The sequence below is a fragment of the Fusarium odoratissimum genome (genome assembly GCF_000260195.1).
Source record: "Fusarium odoratissimum NRRL 54006 unplaced genomic scaffold supercont1.11, whole genome shotgun sequence".
In the NCBI taxonomy this organism is placed as follows: domain Eukaryota; kingdom Fungi; phylum Ascomycota; class Sordariomycetes; order Hypocreales; family Nectriaceae; genus Fusarium; species Fusarium odoratissimum.
Window position 1 is genome coordinate 1,203,105 of NW_022158697.1, and position 26,186 is coordinate 1,229,290.

At 49.8% G+C, this 26,186-nt stretch overlaps 8 protein-coding genes across 11 annotated transcripts; 5 read left to right on the plus strand and 3 right to left on the minus strand.

Moving 5' to 3' along the window:
* Positions 1–61: 61 nt before the first annotated feature.
* FOIG_07886 (26S proteasome regulatory subunit N6) lies at positions 62–3,099 on the plus strand. 2 transcript variants are annotated; one of them, XM_031207602.1, is made up of 4 exons: positions 62–231; positions 327–601; positions 656–1,285; positions 1,342–3,099. In XM_031207602.1, the coding sequence occupies exons 1-4, from the start codon at positions 150–152 to the stop codon at positions 1,855–1,857; spliced, it is 1,503 nt and encodes a 500-aa protein (XP_031063135.1). In that variant the 5' UTR covers positions 62–149; the 3' UTR covers positions 1,858–3,099. The 2 variants fall into 2 exon arrangements, with proteins under 2 accessions (XP_031063135.1, XP_031063136.1); XM_031207603.1 differs by lacking the exon at positions 62–231 and having other exon boundaries at positions 258–601.
* On the minus strand, positions 1,244–3,906 carry FOIG_07887 (calcium binding protein 39). 2 transcript variants are annotated; one of them, XM_031207604.1, is made up of 4 exons: positions 3,433–3,906; positions 3,322–3,379; positions 2,781–3,262; positions 1,244–2,727 (listed from the first exon to the last, which is right to left on the minus strand). In XM_031207604.1, exons 1-4 carry the CDS (start codon positions 3,535–3,537, stop codon positions 2,263–2,265), a joined length of 1,110 nt encoding a protein of 369 aa, XP_031063137.1. In that variant the 5' UTR covers positions 3,538–3,906; the 3' UTR covers positions 1,244–2,262. The 2 variants fall into 2 exon arrangements, with proteins under 2 accessions (XP_031063137.1, XP_031063138.1); XM_031207605.1 differs by having other exon boundaries at positions 3,322–3,906.
* A 570-nt stretch (positions 3,907–4,476) lies between these two features.
* On the plus strand, positions 4,477–8,075 carry FOIG_07888 (isoleucyl-tRNA synthetase, cytoplasmic). The gene is made up of 3 exons (XM_031207606.1): positions 4,477–4,576; positions 4,695–5,139; positions 5,195–8,075. Exons 2-3 carry the CDS (start codon positions 4,711–4,713, stop codon positions 7,979–7,981), a joined length of 3,216 nt encoding a protein of 1,071 aa, XP_031063139.1. The 5' UTR covers positions 4,477–4,576; positions 4,695–4,710; the 3' UTR covers positions 7,982–8,075.
* Positions 8,076–8,572: 497 nt separating this feature from the next.
* On the plus strand, positions 8,573–12,917 carry FOIG_07889 (uncharacterized protein). The gene is made up of 2 exons (XM_031207607.1): positions 8,573–9,054; positions 9,109–12,917. Exons 1-2 carry the CDS (start codon positions 8,898–8,900, stop codon positions 12,507–12,509), a joined length of 3,558 nt encoding a protein of 1,185 aa, XP_031063140.1. The 5' UTR covers positions 8,573–8,897; the 3' UTR covers positions 12,510–12,917.
* A 197-nt stretch (positions 12,918–13,114) lies between these two features.
* On the plus strand, positions 13,115–17,842 carry FOIG_07890 (uncharacterized protein). Of its 2 annotated transcripts, XM_031207608.1 has the most exons (8): positions 13,115–13,342; positions 13,402–13,590; positions 13,649–15,937; positions 15,995–16,441; positions 16,494–16,740; positions 16,794–17,044; positions 17,101–17,329; positions 17,381–17,842. In XM_031207608.1, exons 1-8 carry the CDS (start codon positions 13,262–13,264, stop codon positions 17,602–17,604), a joined length of 3,957 nt encoding a protein of 1,318 aa, XP_031063141.1. In that variant the 5' UTR covers positions 13,115–13,261; the 3' UTR covers positions 17,605–17,842. The 2 variants fall into 2 exon arrangements, with proteins under 2 accessions (XP_031063141.1, XP_031063142.1); XM_031207609.1 differs by having other exon boundaries at positions 13,402–15,937.
* Positions 17,843–17,954: 112 nt separating this feature from the next.
* FOIG_07891 (uncharacterized protein) lies at positions 17,955–21,332 on the plus strand. The gene is made up of 7 exons (XM_031207610.1): positions 17,955–18,331; positions 18,386–18,507; positions 18,563–19,673; positions 19,726–19,880; positions 19,948–20,162; positions 20,217–20,329; positions 20,377–21,332. Exons 1-7 carry the CDS (start codon positions 18,053–18,055, stop codon positions 20,449–20,451), a joined length of 2,070 nt encoding a protein of 689 aa, XP_031063143.1. The 5' UTR covers positions 17,955–18,052; the 3' UTR covers positions 20,452–21,332.
* On the minus strand, positions 20,535–22,200 carry FOIG_07892 (protein arginine N-methyltransferase 3; the record flags this gene model as incomplete). Its single annotated transcript, XM_031207611.1, has 3 exons — positions 20,535–21,409; positions 21,463–21,579; positions 21,633–22,200. 3 exons carry the CDS (start codon positions 22,198–22,200, stop codon positions 20,535–20,537), a joined length of 1,560 nt encoding a protein of 519 aa, XP_031063144.1.
* Positions 22,201–22,572: 372 nt separating this feature from the next.
* FOIG_07893 (uncharacterized protein) lies at positions 22,573–26,064 on the minus strand (the record flags this gene model as incomplete). The annotated part of the gene is made up of 6 exons (XM_031207612.1): positions 22,573–22,725; positions 22,786–23,004; positions 23,064–23,408; positions 23,478–23,751; positions 23,802–25,033; positions 25,084–26,064. 6 exons carry the CDS (start codon positions 26,062–26,064, stop codon positions 22,573–22,575), a joined length of 3,204 nt encoding a protein of 1,067 aa, XP_031063145.1.
* Positions 26,065–26,186: the final 122 nt, after the last annotated feature.

Genomic DNA, 26,186 nt, shown 5'->3' on the forward strand with positions numbered 1-26,186 from the left:
ACTGGATGAGTAATAGAGTTAGCTAAGGTACTGGCCGTTACCGTTTTCTCGCGACGCAGCAATGCGATGCGACGCGACACGATCAACCTGTAATCCCACCAGCCGACGCCTACCGAACCCCAACACAAGACTTTGTTTTTCTCGGTAAAATGCAGCCTCAATATCGCGCTTATGCGCAGCAGGTTCCGCAGCGCTCGCCTCATGCGACAAACCAGCGACGTGGTGGAATTGGTATGTTTAAAACCCATTCCCCATCCCCCATCCCCCATCATTTGCGCAACCCGACCTCGTTCATCAATCATCTACTAAAATGGACGCTTTCTCAGGACCCATGATGTCCTCAGGGCCTCACCCTTCGGTTCCCCTCACCCAGGCACAGATTGCTCAGCAACAACAGGTTCAGGCTCACGCCAGTGAGCTAGCTAAGCGACGTAGTCGAAAGCCTACAGATAAGAACATTCCCGATGGAGTTGAGGACAGCATTATTGATCCAGACGGTGTTCAACGGTACAAAGAACTGCGAGATGTCGAGCGTCGACTTGATGCTACTATCACACGAAAGCGCCTGGACATTGTCGACTACACCAGCCGTGGATCCAAGGTGTGTTCGACAACAATGCATTTATTGGGAGGAACCGACTAACCCATGATTCAGAGATACAAAACATTGCGAGTTTGGATCAGCAACACGGTCGAGGATCAAATCTGGCAGAGCAATGGACTTAACTCTGATTCGTTTGACTTTACCCCTAGCATGGAGGCGTCGTACCGAGTCAAGATTGAAGGTCGTCTACTCGACGATGAAGACGAGGAGACCGAGCAGCCCAAGAAACAGGAGCCAACCACAGAAGAAGGGAAGGAGTCAGGCGAGTCAGCACAGAAGTCCAAAGCACAAGAGAAACCCCGATTCTCGCACTTCTTCAAGTCTTTGACAGTCGATTTCGACCGATCTCGATTCCGAACAGGCGCCGAACAGACAGTGGAATGGAAGAAGCCAGATGCCCCGGCTCGAAACCAACCCGCTGCCAACCTTCCATCAGCCGCTGATTTCGATGAACTTACCTTCAAGAGAAATGGAGACGAAAACCAAAACATCACCATCAACCTGTTCCGCCAGGAGACACCCGAGAGATACCAACTGACCCCTGAGCTTGCCGATGTGGTCGATATGAAAGATGCTACCCATCAAGAGGCGGTCATGGCTCTCTGGGAGTACATCAAGTTACTTGGACTACAGGAAGATGAGGAGAAGCGCAATTTCCGGTGCAATGAGCCTCTCAAGAAGGTTGGTCTATGTGTATACCTATGTTGATATTGACATAGCTCTGACGATTCCCACAGGTTATAAGGCAAGGCGACATCGGACACATCCCTTTGCTCAACGACTATGTTCAGCAACACCTGCGACCTCTCGAGCCAATTTGCTTGCCATACACTATCCGAGTTGACCAGGAGTTTCACAAGGATCCCCAGCCTACGATCTATGACATCCAGGTTCCTGTGGACGATCCTCTACGTGATACACTCTTGCCTATGCTCAACAACCCTCAGTACATTGCAATGCTCAAGGACGTGACAGGGCTTGACGACCAGCTCGCCAAGGTGGTTCAGGCGATCGCCGTGTCGAAGGCCAAGCATTCCTTCTTCCAGTCTCTTGGCAAGGATCCTACCAACTTCATCAAGAACTGGCTGAGTTCTCAGAAGAGAGACCTCGAGGTCATTATGGGAGAAGCGCCCAGAGGAGGTGGAGAGCATGCATCGGGTGACGAGTGGCGCCGTGGTGGAAAAGATAGCGTCTGGACTACCCAAAATGCGCGAGAGAGCGTCAACGTCTTGCTCTCAAAGCAGCAACGATGAGCATCCATCTGAAAACTGTCAACACGCCAGGACGGCACTTGTTGACAAACCAATTGGAGTTATAGAGTTTGTGTCATGTTTAATTGGCCACATACGGGGAACGAGGGGGCGTTGGGAGCGTCTTTTTGTATAATAATATCATGAACCAAGATCGGCGAAACGACATGCATAGCCTGGTTGCAATCAATGCTACCGCCAGGGGCATTCAACACAAGTACTGTAGGGATAAAATAAGACAAAACTGCATATCATGCTATGCCATCGTGATGAATAGAGAACTATGCTCCTTGGCCTCATGAATCGCTGTCGGGTGGAAGAAAAGCAGTGAAAACGCCGCATGAGTGCAAAATGGTATAGTGAGAACATATTTGTCCAGAGTAAGTAGGCAATGCGGCATGTATACGTTTACCGCTGAGGAGCAACGGGAACTGAGGGCATGCCGCGGATTTGCTTGATCAAAAATTCTCTCTCATCGATGAACTGTTCGTCATCTGTCCGATCCTCAAGGAAGTGGGAGAGGAAAGTGAGAAGCTTATCGCGATTCATGAGGAGAATCTTCTGGACGGCAATTGATTTGTGCGGGTTTGCAACAAAGACCTTGAATACGTGGAAGCCCTCGTACTGAACCATTTTCCTATCATCGCGTAGCAGGTTCATGCATATCTTGAGATGCTCCCCGCGATCAACATAGGCAGTCATGACGTTATAGTTGGAGCGATCAAGCAAGATCTCACCGAGAAGCTTTATGGACTGACGCTTGGTCACGTAACTGTTGGATTGCACCAAGATGTTGTTGTACTTGTCGAAGAAGAGTTCAAAGTTTGCGTTCAAGTATCTTGGTACAAGATCCTTGTGGCGTGTCAGGAGTTCCTACAGTAAGATCAGCAACAGGAAGTAATTCAGGTACCGTAACCCAATCTCACTCGAAAAGTGGTGAAAGCATCTGCTGCCACCTCGAAGGAGCTCTTATCAACCCAATCGAAGAATCTCCAGAACACGCCTCTCCCACTTTGGGGTCGGTCACGGTCAATGGCATTTAGACCCTTGGAACTCGAACCTGGCTCATCTCCGTCGTCGTATAGAATGATTGCGGCGGCGGCCTCGTTCTTGAGTAGCTCTCGTAGAACTGAACCTGCTGGCGTAGCGCTCTCCTTGTGATCATATCCTCGACATAGCTCAACTAGGACCTGGGGTCGATTGCAGACAACGTATGATAGTGCGAGAGGGTCGCTTTTGGGGGCGGCGGTGGCGGGGCGGAAGCGGAAGACGTAGGAGAATATGACTTGGGTATCTTTACGCGACTCGAATGGAAGACGGAAGAGGTTGACGGCGAGGAGATGGAGGAGATCTTCGTCGATGAGACCAGTCACAAGCTGTAAGATCTGTTCTGGAGAGGTATCGGCCTCTTGCAAGATGTCTTAGCCATACAGTCAGGGGTTCGTGGATCAAGGCGAAGCAGCATACCGGGAGTTCCCTGCAGGATAGTCTTCATCTGGCTCAAGACTCGGGCAAGCTCTTCGGCCTTTTAGAGTCAGTGTTTGGCCTTGAATCGAGGTAAGGTGATATGATTGCTACCTTGGAAGGGCCCTGTGGCCCCTCGAGCTTCAAGACATGCTCGCGGGCCTGCTTGGGGAGATCGGCAACTGTGCGTGTGCGGGCTCTTCCAAACAGGAACGACATGGTTCGAGGTTATAATGCGATTGTTGAAGAAGAATACAAAGTTATCACAGCGACACAAGAACCTATCACGGTTCAGAGTGTTGTTTGTGTAAAGTGAGTTGCTGGTAATGGTATGGTATGCAACTGACGGTCCTGCGACGTCAGGTTTGTTATCGATAGTGTTTTGGTTTCAGAACCGAATAGCGGCGAGTAGCTCCCTTGAGAAATACAGGGGCTATTCACCTCAATTATGATGAATCGAAGCGGAAGGATGAGATACAGAAGCTGGCGACATAAATGCTAAAGTCATACCAGAGTGGGTTGATGTTGGCAAAACCAAGCAATAATATAAACAAACACTTCATCAAGCTCGATCCTATTTGCTTTGCTTTGCTTTGCTTTGCTTTGCTTTGCTTTGCTTTGCTTTGTCTGGCGGGCAGCAACCACGCATGCACCAACGGGCCCTGGTCGTTTTAGTGCTGGAGCGCTGCAAACTTGGCCACAATCGCTAATCTCAATCCATGATGAGGCCTATTATTAGTGCCATTGCTGAAGGGAGAAATTGGATGCAATGCATCAAATCTTACTGATGCTTTGTAAATTGGTCTAGAAGCTACCAAGATTCATAGGCCTTGGTACCATTTGAGGCCATCCATCCATTATCTGCCGGTGTCGGTCTTATGTCATCTCTTGATGGGTTAGTGTTATGCTGATTTGCCAGGAAAGACATCTTTGCTTGAGGAAAATCTTTAAAAATAAGATAGTTAGAGTATTCCAGGTAATTTATATATAAATTCATTCTAATTCGAACTATTAAAATTTATTGTTTATGCTTATAAGCAACCATGGACAGAAAGTGCTGTGATTATAATAGGTAACCCTTGAACCCCTCCATGGAACTAAGGTAGACGCGGGGCACAAATTTGACCCCACCTCCGGTTCCGTCGCTCTTGCTTGACTCACCCACCATCGCGAGTGGGTGAGCGAGCTGCCTTTTTTCTTAAACTTGCCCCTCCATCAACGGTTTGTCGCAGATAGTGACACTTTCAAGGCATCGCCGGTGAGTCAAACATTTCTTTCTTGCCTATTCCCCTAGCTACTTAAACACGACTACGCCTCTTCTATGATCCCTCATACCATCTCGTTCAAAACTTGTCCACTAACCCCTCCCCTTACAGGCGAACCATCACAATCATGTCGATCGACTTCCCGAAAGAAGAGGAGGCCATCATCCAAAGATGGCGGGAAATCGATGCCTTCCTGCGACAGGTTGAACTGTCCGAAGGACGCCCTCGATATACCTTCTATGATGGTCCTCCTTTTGCAACCGGTCTGCCTCACTACGGCCATCTTTTGGCCTCCACCATCAAGGATGTTATCCCTCGTTACTGGTCCATGAAGGGCTACCACGTCGAGCGACGCTTTGGCTGGGATACACACGGTCTGCCCATTGAGCATGAGATTGACAAGAAGCTGGGAATTTCTGGAAAGGCTGCCGTCATGGAACTCGGTATCGCCAAGTACAACGAGGAGTGTCGATCCATTGTCATGCGATATGCCGGCGAATGGCGACACACCATTGAGCGTTTGGGACGTTGGATTGATTTCGACAACGATTACAAGGTAAAGAAACATACACTCTATATCCCTAGCCAGATAGCTAACCGCGCTCCTTCAGACAATGGACCCCAAGTTCATGGAGTCTGAATGGTGGGTTTTCAAGCAACTGTTCGACAAGGACCAGGTCTACCAAGGACACCGAGTTATGCCCTACTCTACTGTTCTCACCACCGCCCTGAGCAATTTCGAGGCCAACCAGAACTACCAAGATGTCACTGATCCTGCAGTTGTCGTCACATTTCCCCTTGTCGACGATCCTGAAGTTAACCTGCTCGCCTGGACCACCACCCCTTGGACACTGCCATCGCATCTTGGTCTCGCAGCTCACCCTGACTTCGAGTATGTCAAGATTCTGGATGAGAAGACAGGAAAGACTTTTATCCTTCTCGAGAAGCTCCTTGGTACCTTATACAAGGATCCCAAGAAGGCTAAATTCAAGAAGCTCGGAACAGTTCTCGGCAAGGATATGCTAGGATGGAAATACACCCCTCCTTTCGACTACTTTTACGAGGAGTTCAAGGACATTGCCTTCAAGGTGTTGAACGCAACTTACGTTACAGACGACAGTGGTGTGGGTATCGTCCACCAGGCACCGGCGTTTGGTGAGGACGATTACAATGTTGCTGCAGCCGCAGGTATCATTACCGAGAAGCGACCACCTCCTGACCCCGTCAACGACACCGGTCACTTCACTGACCGAGTCTCCGATTTCAAGGGCCTGCATGTGAAGGAGGCTGATAAGCACATCATCAAGCACCTCAAGAACGCCGGTCGCATCGCCAACGAGTCTCAGCTTAAGCACTCGTACCCCATGTGCCCTCGCTCGGATACTCCCCTTATCTACAGGGCCGTTCCCTCTTGGTTCATCCGCATTCCCAACATCGTCCCCGACATGCTCAAGAACATCGAGGGTTCCCACTGGGTTCCATCATTTGTCAAGGAGAAGCGATTCGCCAGCTGGATTGCCAACGCTCGTGATTGGAACGTGAGCCGAAACCGATACTGGGGTACTCCCATCCCTCTTTGGGTCAGCGATGATCTGGAGGAGAGAGTGTGCATTGGAAGTGTTCAAGAGCTTCGTGAACTGAGCGGATATGAGGGTGATCTGTCTGATCTTCACCGCGACAAGGTTGATCATATCACTATTCCCAGCAAGATGGGCAAGGGTCAACTGAAGCGTATCGAGGAAGTGTTTGACTGCTGGTTCGAGTCTGGAAGCATGCCTTATGCCAGCCAACACTACCCCTTCGAGAATGTTGATAAGTTCAACCAGTCGTTCCCCGGAGATTTCATCGCTGAGGGTCTGGATCAAACCCGTGGATGGTTCTACACACTGACAGTGTTGGGAACTCACCTGTTTGGCAAGTCGCCGTTCCAGAACTGTGTTGTCAACGGTATTGTGCTTGCAGAGGATGGCAAGAAGATGTCGAAACGTCTCAAAAACTATCCTGACCCTTCTATCGTCATGTCCAAGTACGGTTCTGATGCTCTTCGACTCTACCTTATCAACTCTCCTGTTGTGCGAGCCGAGCCCCTCCGCTTCAAGGAGTCTGGCGTCAAGGAGGTCGTTCAGAAGGTCCTTTTGCCGTTGTGGAATAGCTACAAGTTCTTCGAGGGTCAAGTTGCACTGCTTAAGAAGGCAGAGGGCGTGGACTTCGTTTGGGATCCGAAGTTGGAGTCAAGCAACACCAATGTCATGGACCGCTGGGTTCTGGCAGTTTGCCAAAGCCTTCTTCAGTTCGTGAACAAGGAGATGGCCTCATACCGTTTGTACACCGTCGTACCCAGGCTCCTTGGTCTCATTGACAGCACAACGAACTGGTATATTCGATTCAATCGAAAACGACTCAAGGGAGAGAACGGTCTCGACGATACCCTCCATGCCCTGAACACCCTCTTCGAAGTGTTGTTCACTTTGTGCCGTGGACTGGCACCTTTCACCCCTTTCCTTACTGACAACATCTACCTCAAGCTTCTACCTCACATTCCCAAGGAGCTCCAAAGCGAAGATCCCCGAAGCGTGCACTTCCTGCCATTTCCCGATGTCCGCGAAGAGTTGTTCGATGAGGAGGTGGAGCGACGTGTTGGTCGCATGCAGCGTGTCATTGAGCTCGCTCGTGTATCGCGTGAACGCCGTACCATTGGTCTCAAGCAGCCTCTCAAGACACTGGTGGTAATTCACTCCGATCCTCAATATCTTGAGGATGTCAAGTCCCTTGAGAAGTATATCAGCGAGGAGTTGAATGTGCGAGACCTCGTGCTCTCGAGCGACGAAGCCAAGTACAACGTCCAATACAGCGTCACTGCCGACTGGCCTGTTCTTGGAAAGAAGCTCAAGAAGGATATGGCCCGCGTAAAGAAGGGGCTGCCTCTCCTTACCAGCGAGCAGGTCCAGGGATACGTCCGTGACAAGGAAATCTTTGTTGACGGTATTCGTCTGGAAGAGGGCGATCTCGTTGTGCGCAGAGGTATCAAGGAGGATGAGTCTTCCAAGAACTTGGAGATCAACACTGATAGCGATGTGCTCACCATCCTGGACACTGAGATTCACCCTGAGCTGGCAGCTGAGGGTCTAGGACGTGAGATCATCAACCGTGTACAGAGACTTCGAAAGAAGGCAGGTCTCGTGCCAACGGACGACATTAAGATGGAGTACCGTGTCATTACAGACCCTGAAGATATTGGCTTGTCTGGTGCCTTCAAGTCCCAGAACCCAGTGTTTGAGAAGGTCTTGCGCCGACCACTAGAAGAGACTGGAGCGGAACCACAGACTGAGGGTCTTATTGCAGAGGAGGAGCAAGAGGTCCAACAGGCAACATTTTTGTTGAGATTACTCAAGCTGTGAATCTTCGGGAAACAAAATTCAAGTTTATGTAGGAGATAAATTATTAAAAAAAAAAAAAGTTCGATTAAAAGTGTGTTGTTTGTGGCTACATGAGTGCATCATGTTTTCTTGGATGCAGCCTTGAGTGACAGTGTCAGACTTGTCGCCGTTAAGAGGCGAATAGATAGGAGGACATACTAAATAACAATCTTTGAGCCTCATAAACTCTTTGGCACACTTATCCTTGTGGACAGCGTTATAGTCGGCAACGATACACTTGCCATATGCCGTAGCCTACCAGATTTTAGTGATTTGATGCAGGTATGACAAGAGAATTCAGACCTCGACGGAGCATTGTGAGACTGCTTTAGCAAACTTTTGAATGGGACGAGTTCTTTGCTGGTTCATGGTGACTTTGTGAGAGATGGAGATGAGTGAAGACAATGAATGGCCAGTTGCTGAAGTTGTTATGAGACTGAAAATAGTATTGCTCATACAGTGTCGATGGATCATCGAATAACACAGTACGGCTATCAAGCCCCATGAGGCGTGTGCGCGCACCAGCCACCCACTTTACACGTCCGAGCTGTTGGCCGTTGGCATCGCGACCGCGCAAATTCGCGTGCGTTTTCTGTCGGGTTGGACCTCAGATTGCGCTTTGTTTGGATACGACCCCCTCGTTGAATACGATAGTGCAATTCTTGAAGCGCCGCTAGCATCGTCTTTGTCGATTTCTATTCTTACATTTTTATAATCCGATTTACTGAAGCGCAATACTCGAAGTCAACTGAAGTTTGCCTGTTCGCAAATTTGTGGTGGCTCGCCGCAACTAACTAAATAAATAAACAGAACAGAACTGCTCGCGCTTCATTGCACACCGACTTCTTGACTATGGGTCAATGACGGATGTGGGCAGCTCGCCAATAATTATCTGTCCATGTCCTCCGACATCTCTCGCCAGGGCTCAAATGCGACTTCACCAGCAGCATCGATGTCTCCGGCTGCGCAGAGAGCGGCCTCGCCGTCTGATGATGGCCGCTCGAGCAATGCCAGTCGGGCACCCTCTAGCCAGGACCCATACTACTCCAACGAAGGTCCGTATCATTCTTGCGATGCTGTGTCGACCTGATATTGACCGACCGGCCTAGACATCGCTGCGCTGCACGCCGTAGTCGTCGCTGCCCAGGAATTGCTCGACTCAGCGCCTGAACCGAAACCTCTCCCTGCTGCTGCGCTCTTCAAGGCATACGACGTCGTACTCCCGACCTATGGAATTGACCCCGATTCAGATCACCACTTGTCGACTTTTGTCTTCCGCGTAGGCGGTGAGCGAGGCGATGGCAACTTGCTCGACAAGTTCCAAGCTATCCTCAGTCGAATGGGAATCGTTTTAGAGTTTGGAGATAATACTACTGTGTCGCCGCGAACTTCAGCCTCTACATCTCCCGCAGTATCTTCATCGAGTCGCCAGAGCCATGCCATCTCGCGCCAGCAAACAACTCCACAAAAAGGCCTACAAAACGGCCATGCCCCGACTGGACCGCAAGTCCCACAATCACCAGCTTCAGCTTCACCGTCACCGTCACCATCACCATCAGTCTCTCCGCCAGGATCGCAACCTCACCCCCAGGATGAATTGGAATTTTCCGAGACCGACGAGGAGGAGGAGGAGGAGGGCGCATATGAGGAAATGCGAAAGGCGGTTGTCTCTTCAGCCATGAATCGCTGGCGCTCTCTGGTTGCGAGTCGTCGAGCACAACCTGCACAACGGATCCCTTCTTTTCCGAGCATTCCCGAAGAAGCTTCAGCCGATGTGAGGAACTTTGAAGCTCAACCTTTTGAAGATCGACCACCAGTGACCGGGCATCAAACAGTGACGTCTTCACAAGTCAATGGACTTGAGCCACACACTCAAACTTCGCTCAAAGACCCAACAGATATGCACACAAGGCCGGTTTCCGCTCAGTCATTCATGCATCGACCCCTTTCCGTTCTAAGTAGTGCTATACGATCTACGACTTCTTTAATCCAAGGGAGTGCGCCACAAGAGGAGCACTTTGACGAGCCATCGCGCCACGGTGATGATGAATTACCCCACAGCCCAGTTGAGGAGCCTCCACAGCAACTTCAAGAGCCTGAAGAACTCGACGAACCTGAAGCAGAACCCTCTCAACATACACAGATCCAAAATCCACCAGAAGTCCATTCTCCAACCACAAGGGCTCGATCTAACACTGTAACTAACAACGAAGGCACAATTGTTCATCATCTTGTGACCCAAGAGCGCACTAGAAATACAATATCCCAACACGAACAACCCGCCGAAGAAGGCCCTTTGACACCCGAGCAGCAGATTGATTCGGAAAGAGAACAAAGCCGGCTCCTCAAACAGGCCGCCAGAGCTCGTGAGATCTACCTCGCAAGCAAGGTCTTCAACCATTGGGCTGACCGCACCGCACGTCGTCTTGAACGAGACGCCGTTGCAAGACGGCATATGATACGATTTCGCTATTTCCGATCATGGAGCCAAGCCCCTGCACTCCGTGAGCCTACCACTGACCACATGAGGGCAGCCGTGGTTGTGAAGAAGTGGCAACGTATTGTCGCCCAAGAGAAAAGTCTACAGGCCACTGCGATAGAAGCTGCTCGGGCTTACGAGCAGAGAAGAGTCCAGCGAGTCCTTGATATATGGTCTTGTCACCGACTCAAACACCTCGGCCGTCAAATGACAGCTTCGCGTAGTAGGACACGAGCCATGTCAAAGTGGCTGTCACAGGCTTCTCATGACAAGGCTCTCAGTCAAGCCATACAGACCCAAACGACTTTGCGACTCCAAGTGGATGCCATTCACAAATGGCAGGGCATGTCAGAAAATGAAAGCCAACTATATAACACTGCCAGAAGAATTGGAGATATTCAGTACTCCTTCACATATCTTCGAGAATGGTGGGATCAAGCTGAGATCAGTCGAAGGGCGGTCGGGTACCGCCAGCGATTGATGATTGAGAAGGCAAACCTTGCTTTCGATGAGTGGAACTTGAGGGCAAGAGCCCAGGCATTCCAGTGGAAGCGCGAGTATCTTCAAGTGACGCGAGTGTTCGACCGATGGTTCCAATGCGCCGAACAGGATGTGGACATGGGCCGAAGAGCAGAAGAGTTTTATGAGGAGCAAGCAAAGTCCAATGTTGTAAGGACTTTCAGGCAATTTAAGCATGATTCGTCACACATGGCACGTTTGGGAGATCGAGCTCAACTCTATCTCGGAGCTACTAGATTGTTGCAAGTCTTTGATCGAGCGATCAAGAGTCGTAGGGACCAAGACAAGCAGCAGGTCAAGAGGTATCTGATGGCTAGGTATACCCAAGTCTCTTCTGCTCGAAAGAAACGCAATTTCTTTGCTGCTGTCGATCGATGGAGGGCATTGGCGACGGAGGATCGGGCACGGGGCGACTTGATACAAGAGTTGCGAGCCCATAAAGATACCCAAAAGGTTATCCTAATTACTGATACATGGAAACGCCAAGCGGACATTGACCAAAGACGCATGCAAGAAGCTAAACTGCAACATGCAGAGGGATGGTTAGAAGCTTGGAAAGTGTACACCGTCGACCTTGAGCAGCGGGATATAGATGCCTGGCAGCTTTGGGCAGCCGACAAGCAACGGCAGTCCCTCAAGTCCTGGTCAATTGCATCGTTACAACAAAGTGGACAGGGTCACACAGCAATTGAAGTTCAAAGGAAGCACGAACGCGAAAGGCGTAACCGCGTACTGCAATATTGGCGTCAACGGGACGATAGAATTCGATCCATGGCTCCTGGAACTCGCCCACAGCCACAATCTGTGCCGGCTGCATGGCCACGCGGAAGTTGGCGAGCGTTGTCTGGGAGGCGGTCACTGGCCAGTCGCAATGATAGGGGCTTTGATTACTCCAGTACACCGCTTGAGACACCAACTAGATGGACTGGGCAGCCATTCTCCATGTCGACTATGATGCCACCAGGATCCATGGCTCCGCTCCGAGAGGCGGACGAGAATGATGAGGCGTTTTCGCTAGCTGGCGATGAAGATGATGAGCTACCAGCCTCGCCATCTTTGAGACCTGCCTCGCGAGGACCTGGCCAGTTCTCAGGTCTGCCATCAACGACACCGATGGCACCAGTCCCATCGCATTTAGAGCGAGATACCCAGGGTCGTGACCCCGAGTTTGGCCAGGACCTGGCAAGCACAGCAGGGCCTGGCCGGCCTGAACCCTCACGGCGGCCAGTAGTTGCGAGATCATTTGGTATCAGGCCTCCAAATGGGCGTACGATCGGACCTTTGCCTTCCTCGCCGGAGCCAAACTCTCCAGTCATCAACAGCAAATCCGTGGGCGCGAGACCATCTGCCACACGATTTGGACTTCCGCGACAGACCACTACTAAGTTTACGCCAGCGACAAGATCTGTGCGTATTCAATCACCGAGAACACTATCGGCTACACCACAATCTCGGCCACCAGGATTGCCAAGAGGGGATCATCTGCGTGGCCGTGTGAGTACAAACCAATAACCCTGTCCATCAGGATGGCTATTAGTATATACATCAGGGAGGAGCATGTGTGAAGCTGGCTTTGAAGGTTTGCAAGAGTTGGGTTGGCTATGGATGATCTAGATGTGTTTCTCTGACGTTGGATGACTTGTTTGATAAAAGGATACCCCTTTCTGTTAGTGTTATTGTTATATGTGAATGCATAGCGACGATACGTCGATGGCGTTGGATAGGCAACAGTTTATGAAATTTGCTGATCTTGAAAATTTTGTTACTCGGCATGAGTTTGCTTGAGCAGAGGTGAATATCATGTCCACGCGGATAGAGTGGGTGTCTTCTCGTTATTAGCAGTGTAGATAAGCAATGTGCCATGTTGTGAACCTCGAGCCATGATACCCGAAACCATTACATGGATGTTAATATACTCTAAAGTTCTATTTATGTAATCTGGACGTGGGAAAGCATCATCAACACTCTTCCAATGGCCAAATTATATTTAGCTTCTGTAATTGAAGATGTCTAGGGTGGCATTTATCGTCATGGGTTCTTGTGCATGAGCCGGGGTGTGGGGGTCGCTTTCGGGGGGGGGGGGGGGGTCACGTCACCTCTAATCACGCTGGAGTCTACTCCGTTTATTGCATTGATTGACTCTGGTGACTTAGCTCACCAAAGCTTCAGCTGTCACACCTCAAGCTCCTCTCCTTTGCGCCTAAATATAGGGTAGCGCCATCACAATTCCTTAGAGATGCGCGCAAATTGTTCTCCTTAATAGCATGAAGGCCGTCTTGCCGGGCAACCCGCGCTCGAGGCTCCAAGGGCTTGCCTCGGGTTACTGGGACTCGCGACACATTAATGTAAGTACCAAGCTCTACTCCTGAGCTCTGAACTCAGCTGATGAGCTGATGCTGCATAGGTATACATCACAGGCAGCGCCTTTGCGATCTTGGAAGGATCCCACGGGATTCTACAGACAGTTTACGATGAAGGCGAACAACCGCTAGAAGCTATCGCATTCGACGAAGCGACAGGCAAGATCGCTACTTGCACATTAACCCAAGTCCGTCTGTACAAGCCATTCGGGTCGCGCGAAGACACTTTGAAGGTTCCAATTCCCGATTTCATGATAGATGCTTAAGAAACTCAGCTCACGACTCTATTAGTGGGCTCTCGAATCGACCTTGGACATTCCTTATCCGAACTCCGAAGACGTGTCGTGTACATTATCCTGGGGCAGCTCCGAGGAGCTGTTGTTGGGTACACAATACCTGTCCCTTTTCGATACCAAGACCGAACCGAGGTGTCTCTGGCAAAAGAAGCTGCCGAGCATCGCCAAATATGCCTTATTGTCATACGATTCGAGATACATCGCCACGTCCAGCCATCATGACCACTTGATCAAGGTCTGGAGGAGACTCAACTTTGGTGCCGACGAAGTCCGATTCGATCTCACATACCTCCGACATCCAAATATTATAACATCTGTGAGATGGCGCAGACCATTCCATGTTGAGCAGGCCTCCGACAATGTTCTATACACCACATGCCTCGATAAATGCATACGAGTTTGGACACCTACCGACACACCCGACGGGAAGCATTGGCAGCTATGGGGACAGGTGGATCTTTGTGCGCCATCGCAAGAGAACCCAGAGGGCTTGGACATGCGCTTCGCTCTGGTTCTTGACGGGCGAGACTTCACAGCCTCTGTAGAACAAGCTGTTCAGGCGCGAATGTCTGACGACTCAACCACCGACGACCCCGTTGCCCTTGATCACCTAGTAGCAGTCGCGACTAAGAATCCAGAAATATGTATAGCTCTTGATGGGAAGGGCATCATGTCGGCATGGGCGCTCGAGAATGTTGGCAGTAGTACCGCGAATTCACCAACCTTATTCAAGGTGGCTCAAGTCAAGGATGTCCATTTTGAGCTTCTCGATAACTTTCTTCCGGTTCAAGACACGCCTCACACGGAGATACAAACGTATTGCGACAAGGAGAGTGGCAAGGTTCACTTTATGTTGCATGCATTCGATGGAAGAATAGGCGTATTTACTGGAAGCGTTGCCGATCTCTTTGATCCCATGACCAATGATCGACGCCTTGCCCTTCAAACAATCTGGTCTGGACATTCGACTTCAATTACCAAGATTGTCCGAAATTTTAGCGGGCGAGCGGTGGTCTCTCGAACTAGAGACGGTGAAAGTATCGTGTGGAAACATATTTTGAGCCCACGCGACAAGTCAGGCCTGACCTTGACACGAGGGAGCGTTATCCCCGAGAAGGGTCACATACATCGCATATGTGTGCTGAGAAAGGGGCGTTTTGTGGTTTTCCTTCGCCATGACACATTCTCGCTCTGGGATTGCAGGACAAGTCGAGCTACTGCCCTTTCTCAGTGTGACTACGAGGTGTCAGGGAAACCGTTGTGCCTCATCATTCTGCCTCGGTCAGATGTCAAGAACTATACCGTTGCTCATATTGCGACGATAACGTCAGAAGGACACGGTATCGTATGGGAGGTTCAACTGCCTCGCTACTTTGATGACCCAAAGACAACAGCCGGAGCCAATGTTGAGGAACTGTGTCGCTTTGAAATCAAGGACATAAAGAGTCTGGCCTATGTGTTGCCAGTTGATCCTGCCGGTTCGCAGCCCATTGTCTCGGGTTTTCTCGATATATTCGCTCGAGATGTTGCCATTTCTTATACACACACGGGCCGTGTGGACTTTTGGACTGCACGAGTTGACCCTGAACAGCGAAGCGTTGGATGGCTATCGACGTGTACCACGGAGACGGGAGTTTCTGAGCCAGCACTGGTCAGTGGCAGTACATTGAAGAAAGCTGCCCTCGTGAATTCGTCGAGATCGCAATTAACAATTTGGGACATTGGCGGTGCTCGTCTCGAATATGAGAATAACTTTCAAGAACACCAGGTGATTCAAGATCTTGACTGGACATCAACACCCGATGGCCAGTCTATTCTCGCCGTTGGTTTCCCTTACCGAATCATCCTCCTCTCTCAGATGCGATTTGATTATCTCAACAAGGGCCCAGCATGGGCACAAATTCGTGAGATCAGCATTCGAGAACTCACACCTCACCCAATCGGAGACTCAACTTGGTTGGGCGACGGCCACTTGATTATTGGTGCCGGCAACCAGATGTTTGTGCAGGACAGGCACGTTGGAATCTCCGAGTCTATGAAGACGGATTTGCGTCTTCCTCTGCGAAAAGATGGCAAACTAGACTTATTCCAGGTTGTTCAAAGATTCAACGGCCCCTTACCAGTCTTCCATCCCCAGTTTCTCATGCAATGCATCCTTTCAGGGAAGGCGACCCTTGTTAGACGCATTTTGGTGGCTCTGCATAAGACCTTGAAATACCACATTAACGGCGAAACGCTGGACGACTACCTGGGAATGGACTTGAGCGAATTCTATATGCCCGAGGTAAGTGACAATTCGATCATGCCGAGGACAACAGGCCGTGCTAATCCAATTGTTTAGCAAAGTCATACTTTAGCTGTTGACAAGTCTTCTGGGGCCTATCTGAATGGAAACAACACGGATGAGACCGATGACGAGGACATATTCACGGAGCAGACCGCGGTCTCGATCAACGAGAAGCTCGTCAAGATCGATATCATCCAACTCTCAGGACACGAACAGATTCAACTCGCTGATATTATTGAATGCGTTGCCCTTGTTGAGCGACATCGGCGATCGATGGACGAGAATGGTGCTCGATTCATGCTGCTGTTCCGTCAACATGCCCTCCGCAAAGGACGCACCAACGAGATGCACCTCTCATGGCGTGAAATCAACTGGGCTTTCCACTCCAACAGCCAAGATATTCTGGTTGACTTTGTATCGCGGCAGAACCATGGTAGTATGCTTTGGGAACATGCTCGTGAAAGTGGCCTGTTCATGTGGCTCACTGATCCTACTGCATTGGTAAAGACCGTTCGGATCTGACGAACTTGTTCCGGTAGCTAACATCCTCCAGAAAGCCCAATTCGAGCTGATCGCCAGAAACGAGTACACAAAGAACGAGGTCAAAAACCCGGTTGACTGCAGCCTTTACTACCTCGCACTCCGGAAGAAGACGGTCCTCCAAGGTCTATGGAGAATGGCAAACTGGAACAAGGAGCAGGCAGCCACTCAACGCCTGTTGGCAAACAATTTTGAAGACCCTAAATGGAGATCGGCAGCACTCAAGAATGCCTATGCCTTGCTTAGTAGGCGGCGATTCGGTAAGATATCCTTGGGGTACCAGCTTTCTGGTACAAATGCTGATTGTAAACAGAGTATGCTGCGGCATTCTTCCTTCTTGCGGACCACCTTCACGACGCTGTTCAGGTTTGTCTGAATCAGCTGAAAGACATGCAATTAGCCATCACAATATCGCGCGTCTATGAAGGCGATGACGGCCCTGTCTTGCGCCGTCTTCTTCAAGATACAGTGCTCCCACTAGCAGCGCAGGAGGGTAACCGCTGGCTGGCTGCATGGGCCTTCTGGATGCTCGGCCGTAAAGATGTGGCCGTACGAGCACTTATTGTACGTTGTGATCTGTGAAGTTTTGTATACGAGCTGAATCGCTGACATGTTGATAGACACCGGTGTATACTCTTTTGGAAACACCTTGTTCACCTGACATCAAGTCTCGATTGTTTTTGACTGATGACCCTGCCTTGGTTGTCCTTTACTCGCATTTACGTCACCAGACTCTGCAAACTTTGAGAGGAGCATCTAAGATTACTCCGAAAGTTGAGTGGGAGTTTGTGCTGCACAGCGCCAAGCTATATGACAGAATGGGATGCGATCTTTTGGGATTGGATATAGGTGAGTGCGAGACTACAAGTACCAATCACATGTTCACTGACTGTGAAATAGTACGTAATTGGGAGTTCCAACAGTCACCTGGAGCAACTGGCCTTGGTGGAGAGGTCAACCCTCTGAAGCTGCTTCGCCGGAGAAGCTCTTTGGTGGTTGCCGACTTGCCTTCACCAACTCTTAAATTTGACTCTCACCGGGAGAACAAGAAGACGGTCAAACCACCACCCACGACATTTGAAGAACCAGATGCTGGCTCTCTGCTCGACAGTTTCGGCTTCTGATAGGGTTGTTGAGTTGTGGTATTGAAGAGGCGGCGATGTGTGTGTATTACTCAATAGTGAGCCTCATGTAAGTACGCTGAAGCTCATGATGTATGGCTTTTTCATGGCAAGGCAGTGGAGCTAAGGCTAGGAAGAGTTGATTCGTAGAGCTATGCTGCAAACACGATAGCAAGTATAGTTAATATTTCAGTGGTAATAAAAGTATCTCTACTTGGAAGGCACCTATTTATTAAGTACTTATCTTACGAGGTCGATGCGATAGTAGGTAAATTAACCGATGAGTTAATAGCGGAAAGTCTCCCCGGATAGCGGAATGTGGGGTTTGGTTCGCTTGGTAATACAACTACCTATCTCATCTCACTTAACGTCACAACCATCTCTCAACGCGTCTCTAAACCAAACATCGTCATTCATTAGCTGCTCCCAGCCAAAAAAGAAAAAAAGGAAAATGGCGACACGCGTGATTCCAGGGCGCAGTTTCACGCTGCGAGGCGTTGTAGCTGGTCTCGCAGTTGGCACCATCATCTGCTTCTCCAATATGTACTTTGGCTTGCAGACAGGATGGGTTTCCATCATGTCAATGCCTGCGAGTCTCATGGGCTTTGGTATTTTCAGGCTCCTTGCACCGCATCTGAGGTTTCCATTTTCTCCTGTTGAGAACGTATTGCTCCAGAGCGTAGCTTGTGGCATGGCTATTATGCCACTTGGATGCGGCTTCGTTGGTGTTGTATGTCATCTAGACTCCTATTATACTAAGAGATTGTTCTGACTAGCAAGGCAGATCCCGGCATTGAACTATCTTTTGGCTCAAGATGAGCAAGGCCCGATCAATCTGAGTACCTGGCAGCTCATCATCTGGTCTTTGGGACTCTGCTACTTTGGCGTCGTCTTTGCTGTTCCCCTGTGAGCCATTATATGATCCGTGTCTTTCTGCTTCAATCTTGCTGATACCCACCAGACGTAAGCAAGTCATCATCCGAGAGCGCCTCAAATTTCCCAGTGGATTCAGTACGGCCGTACTGATCTCAGTATTGCACGGACAAGGTCGCCAATCGACAAAAGACGAGCTTGACGCTGCTGCTAAAGGCGGCTTTGCAAGCCTCGTTCCTCGTGACGAGCCTCTTCAACCAGACGCCATTGGCCGAGCTGCTACGGATCAGGAGCATCAACAGAGTGCTGGAGATGACGTGTCGGACAAAGGAGACTGGGCAGCCAATATCAAACTGTTACTTTTGTGTTTTGGCGGCTCTGGGCTTTATACTCTGGCGACATATTTTTTCCCTATACTGCGCAACTTGCCAATCTTTGGTTCTGCCGCAGCTCACACATGGCTCTGGACATTCAACCCCAGCTTTGCTTATATCGGCCAGGGAATCATCATGGGGACCGAAACGACGCTGCATATGCTTCTTGGTGCTGTAGTTGGCTGGGGAATCCTCAGTCCTCTGGCCAAATCTCGGGGATGGGCGCCTGGAGATGTTGATGATTGGGAACGTGGTAGCAAGGGATGGATCATTTGGATCTCGCTGGCTATTATGCTAGCGGATGCAATCGTCAGCCTTGCTTACGTTGCCCTCCGCGGAATCTTTACCAGCCAAAAGGTTACTGGGATTATGTCTTCCCTACGTCAGAGAGTACAGGAACATGGCGTCTCTGGCCTGTGGAAGAACCCGAGCCATGACTATTCACCACTCTTGAGTAACGAGACTGAGCCTGCTCAGAGGTGCTATGGAGCTGATGAATATGCCCCTATCCAAGATGATGATGAGGAGGATGCTCCTCCGCACCAGCGCATTGGGCCCCGTATGGTAACGATCGGCCTTCTTGCTTCGATAGCTCTGTGCGTCCTCACTATTCATTTGGTCTTTGGTGACCTTGTACCGCTCTATGCCACCACCATTGCTGTTCTCATGGCTCTAGTGTTAAGCATCATGGGAGTTAGGGCGCTGGGTGAGACGGATTTGAACCCCGTATCTGGCATTAGCAAACTTGCGCAGCTATTCTTTGCCTTTATCATCCCTCAGACTCACAAGTCCAGTGTCTTGATCAACCTGATCGCTGGTGCGGTAGTAAGTAATTCCTATGCCTACATATTCAAGCAAATATTCTAATCTGCCACAGTCCGAAGCTGGTGCTTTACAAGCTGGCGATCTCATGCAGGACCTGAAAACTGGGCACTTACTGGGAGCAGCTCCGAAAGCCCAATTCTGGGGTCAAGTCATTGGAGCAAGCGTCGGTGCTGTTCTGAGTGCATTCATCTACCGTGTCTACACGAGGTGGGTAGCCTATCACTTCGCCATCTCATACTAGAAAGAGGACCTGGCTGACACAATTGAAATGCAGCGTATATATGATTCCTGGTGATCTCTTCCAGGTACCAACCGCCTACGTCTGGATATTCACTGCAAGGCTTGTCACAGGTTCTGGGCTACCATATCGCGTCAAGGAATGGGCCATTGGAACTGCGGTTCTATTCGCAGTTGCCACTATCACCAGAACGCTCGCTATCGGTAAGAGATGGCGACCTCTGATTCCTGGTGGCATTGCTGTCGCCGTTGGTAAGTTGACTATGTGTGGCCCCGAGGGAGATACTATCGCTGACACCTGACAAGGCATGTATAACGTCCCATCTTTCACGCTGGCTCGAACCGTTGGCGGTCTGTTTGCATGGTACTGGACTCATATCGCGCGACGGACGCAGACCCCTCTAATCATCCTTGCTTCAGTACGTATCTTGTCCAGTCCATGTCGAAACCATCCTGACCCCTTTAGGGATTCATTCTTGGCGAGGGTTTCCTGAGCATTGTAAACCTCTTGCTGCAAGGCCTGGATGTTCCTCATCTGTGACTGCATCACATACCATATTCCACCCGTGGAGACACCATCTTCTCAGACTTTGCTGGCCGCGTACAAGCTGATAAAAGATGCGTCTATTTCAGTTGCCATGAGTGCTTCCTTGAACCACCCTCAGAATCTGTCCAAGAAGCCCTGAGAACCAGCGCTCGGGCATTGTCATCAGCTGCCGCAAAAACGATATCTCCGGAGAGACTCTGGGGCGACTTGGCAGATGATTTGGCCTCTGGAGGAGCGAGAAGAAGGCCCTGCTTCCAGTGTGTGACAGTACCAGAAGGGCCGGTAGTGAACGCGACGCCTCCATGGTCTTTCTTGTCCCAGGTCTCTGGTGTTGTCTCGGCAGGGGGCACTGGGTCGCTTCTGGATGTCGTGAAGAAGTTGTCGAACCAAATGAGGAACCCGTCAACATTTTCGACATCACGGGTGAGTTTCGACGACCACGTGGCGCTGAACTGAAGATCCTCGGTCTTGACGGTATGGAGATCAAGCACCTTGAAGGGGTAGGGTTCACCACAGACAGAACTTTGTGGCATGGCCTCGACACGGGCCTCTTCGTAGATACCTTCTTGCATAGTCTTCATATCAAAGCCGTAAACGTCTCTCCAGAAAGAGATGTGGTCTGAAACATACTCGGGGTCTGCGATGGGGGCAATCCAGATTGTGGCAGAGCTGGGCGCGAGAATACCATCAGGCTTCAGGTAACGGTCTCGAGCATACAAGACACTTGGAAGCATAGCCTCATAGAGAAGACAGTAGCCCATCCACTCGCTGACAATAATATCGACCTGGTCTACAGGCAGCTTGACATCCTCGATGGCGCCCTTGAGAGTTGTGATAACATCGGACAGACCGTTGTGGAAAATGTTCTCCCTAGCCTTGACAATGATGTCTGACTTGTCAACAGCAATGACTTGCTTAGCGCCAGCCTTTGCAGCAAACATGCTCAGAATACCTAGGTCAAAACCTTTAGTGTTGAATCAAGATCAAAATCATAACTAGGCTTACCCGTGCCACATCCGATATCGAGGACGACCTTGTCCTTGAAGATGTGCTTATTGTTGTAGATGAAGTCACGATACGCATCAGTTCGTACGGTATCTTTCAGCATGGTCTCGTGAATTTCTGGACACAGTCAGTATAAACAGATCAAGATATCGGTAAGTGGTGGGATGTACCATGGGCAGCGTAAGACTCAAAGTAGTAGGCAGAGTCATCCTTCTTCTCCGTTGCAGCCGGCTCGGTATCGTCGCCCCATCGCTTATCAAGTGTCTGCTGAACCGTCAAGCGGTAGCTGGCAAATTGATCTCTGAGCTTCTCGAGCTCCTCCTCCAGTTCCCTGTTACGGGCTTTGAGATTTCCATCGTTGTATCCAGTTGCTTGGTCGTTGGTAACGTTCTCCAATACTTCGTCCAGAGAAAAGATGAGAGCATCGTTCTCCAGAACAGGCTGAAGGTACTTCTCGTCTTCGAGGTCTTTGGCAGAGATCTCCTTGGGCAATGGTGTGCCATTCTTTACATTATCACGAACAAAGTTGACGAGCTTGACAGCACCGTGAAAGTCAAGCTGAAGCTTTTGGACATAGTCGGCAAAGCTGAAACCATGGTTCTTGCTGCTATCCTCGAGCATAGCGGCAACAGTAGGAAAAGTGTGGGCGCTGAAGAAGGATGTAATGGGGATTAACTCCTCATCCGACTCCAGGTCAAGCCATTCGCCCTCATCAGAGATAGATTCGTGAGTAGACATTTTCCCCCTTTCACTGTAAGACCAGGCCAGATCAAACGAAGTTGAATTCCTTTAGGAGAAGACGAAAATTTGAACGAAGAACTCGAGTGGCCAGTATTGAATGTTGGTTGGTTTGGTTTGCACCGAGTTAGCTACCTTAGCTTGGAGAATATTTTGTGGGATCACGGTGATTGGAGAAGGCTATGCCCTGTTGGGGAATTTTTTTCTGGGTCATGACAGGTAGAAAGTTAAGGCACAGGCAAGGCGAGGTAACCTGCCAGATGCAATCCGCGAGGTGTTTGCTGTTAATATATATGATATGTCTGTAAGGGGGTATATCGCATATATCTCTGTCTGTCCGTCTGTTTGACGACTTTGCTGATGTACCATTTTTTATTTTTTGGCCTTCGGCTTCTGTTTCGTCTCTTCCTTTTCGTCATTGTCATTTTCAGACTCTTCGTCGTCTTCATCGTCGTCGTCATCGTCTTCCTCATCATCATCGTCTTCGCCGTCTGATACGGTTTCTCCGAGCTCAAGGAGACGAGCCTGCAGTCATGTCAGTCAGTATACAGCATGCAAATATGAGCACCGCGTTTCTTGACTTGCCTTGTATTTGGCCACCTTTTCCTCCAAATCGCCAAATACTATCAAGAGGTCATCAAGTTCGGACTGAGTGGTCTCCCTAGCCTCATTTGACTCTTGCAGCTTATTCTCAGTCGCCTCTCTAGCCTTCCTAGCCTCCTCTTTTGCTGCTTCCTTCGATTCTGATAGTTGCTTTTCGGCTGCGTCCTTGGCTTTGTTGGCAGCTGATAGTTCCGATTCCATCTGTGAGACATGTGAGTTTCTTGAGTATCTTCGATCAAGACAGATTGATAATCACATACCTTTTTGAGCTTTGCCTCCAAGTCCTTCTTTCCAGCGTCTCCTCCACTGAGCTGCTTCTCGAGGCTCTGGCACTTCTCCTCTGCTTCCTTGGTCTTCAATTTCTGCTGCTCCAGGTCCACCTGACTCTGCTCTCGATAAGCGTCTATCTCGGCATCTTTTCTATCGCAGAGGCTTTGCAGTTCCTCTTTGAACTTGGCTTGTTTTTCATCTGCTTTAGCCTTGGATTGGGTCTTGAAATCTTCATATTCCTGACGAAGGTGCCCTAGCACCTTCTCATATTTCTCTCTTTGCATATCTATCTCGTTCTTGCGTTGCAGCTGTAGTGCATTGTACTCCTTTTGGGACTATGTTTGAGCCAATGTTAGCCGACTGCACTCGTACAAACCGTAATGGCTGGGATAACAGGCACGCACCTTCATCAGAACAACCTCGAGACGACTGATATTCGCTTTGAGATCTGCCACTTCAGCATCCGTCCTCCGTCTAATCTTTTCTGCTTCGGCCTCGGCCGCTTTCCGGACTTGTTCGAGCTGCTTCTGATGATCGCTTTCTTGTGCTGTTTGTTGTGAACGCAGCTGAGCAATTTGCTTTTGATACTCGTTCTCCTTGATCGAATATTGAGATTGCAATTGAGCAACCTGCTTACGCTGATCATTCTCCTTGGACGCCAACTGACCCTGAAGCTTCCTGTAGCCGTTTTAGTAGGGTTAACACAAGTTGATAATGGTGGCACTTACCGCAGCTCTTCGCTATGATGCTTTTGTAACCCTTCATTCACAGTTTTGACCCGTTGCATTTCTAGAGCAGCGGTTTCCTTTGATCTGCGATGATCCGCCTGTTCCTGGCCTAGCTGCCCCTGAAGTACTGCTAGCTTTTCCTGGATCTCGTTCACAGCATTCTGCTTTTCCTCGACCTGGCTCCTGAGAGAGTCTACAAGTTCCCTCGAGACACCTTTCTGAACACCGTTGGTTACAACAGAGATTTCCATGCCAGGCTCTCTGTCAATAGCACGTGCTATTCGGCTATAGTTGTCCTTGAAGAACTCAACAAATTCCCTGTCGAAGAAGACATCAGGGAGTCGCCCTGGAGACGAAGCATCTAGCTTTTGAGGCAAGACTTCGAAATCACGAATAAAAGGGTGGCTGCGAAGTTTTGATAGGCGGTCTAGGTATACATCTCGATCTATGCGAGCCGTCAAGATAGAGAGTAATGTTGCTCTTGGGATTGGTGAGTCTTTTGTTGAGAATTCGTAAGCAACACCAAGCAACATTGTGCACAGTCCTTGGACGATCTCGCCCCCGCCTATGGCTGGAGGCTGTGAAACAGCTTGAATTAGGCTTTGAACGTTGCTTCCCTCGGCGAGAAAGTCGTTCACCGCATCGAGATCCTCGAAAAGCCAGCCCAAGAGTAGCATAAGATAACCGACCAAAACCCGCGTATCGTCGCCTCGACGAAGGCCTGACGTAACGTGAGCTGAAAGAGTTTGAATGGCTGTCACAACCTCTTCCCCGTCTTCCGAATCACCTTCGGTCAAGCCCATGGCTTCTGACTTGGCTTTTGAGTTTTCATACAAGAGATGGAAAGTGATCACAGCAGCGAACCATTGCCTGTATGGATCCGAGGACTCAACTGAAGGCTGCAGAAGAACTGTCAAAACGTTGGAAGACTCGTTGGCCCCAGATTGATGTCCTTCAATGGCCCGGCCAAGAAAATGCAGTCTGACAGCTGGATGATGTGCAAAATAAGCTTGCAAGCACTCAGCCGCCGCAAAACGGACATCGAATTCTTGAAGGTCCTGCAGACACAATGTCAGGTCTAATAAGCCGTCGATAACGAATACTTTTTCGCCTTGGCTGGCCTGTCCATCGGCCGTGCCAGTCTTTGCCAGAGGAGACAAAACCATCATCTGAGCAAATGTCTCCTGAAGCGGTGCGTTTTGCCGAATCACGTCACCACAAGTGATCAGAGCCTATATAATGTCAACGAAATGGCCTTCCGGTAGCAATCAGATTATCGAACCTCAGCCTTGATTTGTGTTTGCGCTTCATGGCTGAAGGCCAGTTGTAGAATGTGGTAGGCAAGGCCATGCTTCCATATAGCTGTTTGATTCAACGAAGTACCCGCGGAGCCCCTGACAACAAATAGACGAATGACAGCGAGGAAAGCATAAACATTTCGGTTTCGTTGCGCTGCTGCCCATGAAGCGATCTCAGACCCATCAGTTTGAGGTTTCAGAACTCGACCTAACAAATCCGCCAAACGGTTCATGCAGCCCGACTCCCGGAATAGTGCCTGGTTTGAGCTGTTTGATCGGAGGAGGTTGGCCAGAAGGATCAGGCAGTCCTCAACGGTGCGACCTCCTTCTACGAGGGCTCCGTCGGCTTCGATGATGGCAAACAATCTCTCAAAAGCATTCTCAAAAGCCACCAGCTTCTGTATTTCGATCGATGTTGGTGTGAGGTAGGTCAGGAGAATGATAGCTTCGTTGCGTATAGCGTCGCGTTGGTCATCGAGGACGGAAACCAGCCGTGGTATACCGAGGGGAGCAGTAAAGATACATTCCTCAGTGCGTTCTGTGCGTGCGGAAAGTATGGCGGCTAGTAATTGCAAAGAATATAGACGGGAATAGAAATCGTTTGTTTCGAGGAAATCGAGCAGTAACGTAATGTTCTCTTGGCGTTGAGTGAACTCGTCAGCCAACCATAGGGCGATCTCCTCCGAAGCTTCGGGACTATCTTCATTAGGGTTGAAGAGCATTAACAACGTCTCGAGTACCACTTTGACGGTGTCGACATCTTCACCGTCTTTGCTTAGACTCCCTATTAGACTTCGTAGGGCACCCGAAGCTACAGAAGCTGGATAATCTTTGGCAAAGCTACGAAGACCCAGAATTGCAGCTCTTCGGTCTTCTAACAAGGTTGCTGAACTGAGGCGACCGCTTAGAACGTCGATGGTCTCACCAACCGATTGTTTCGCCGGGGCGCTGGCAATAGAGAACATGATTGCGGCGCCTTAATGCCATATGGCTCAAAAGGTTTCGAGAGGTTGCATGGAGCCCTTCCGGCGACTGTTAATAATGTCTTTCCTGTTGGTGAAGATCACTGAGGAAGCTATCCTAATTA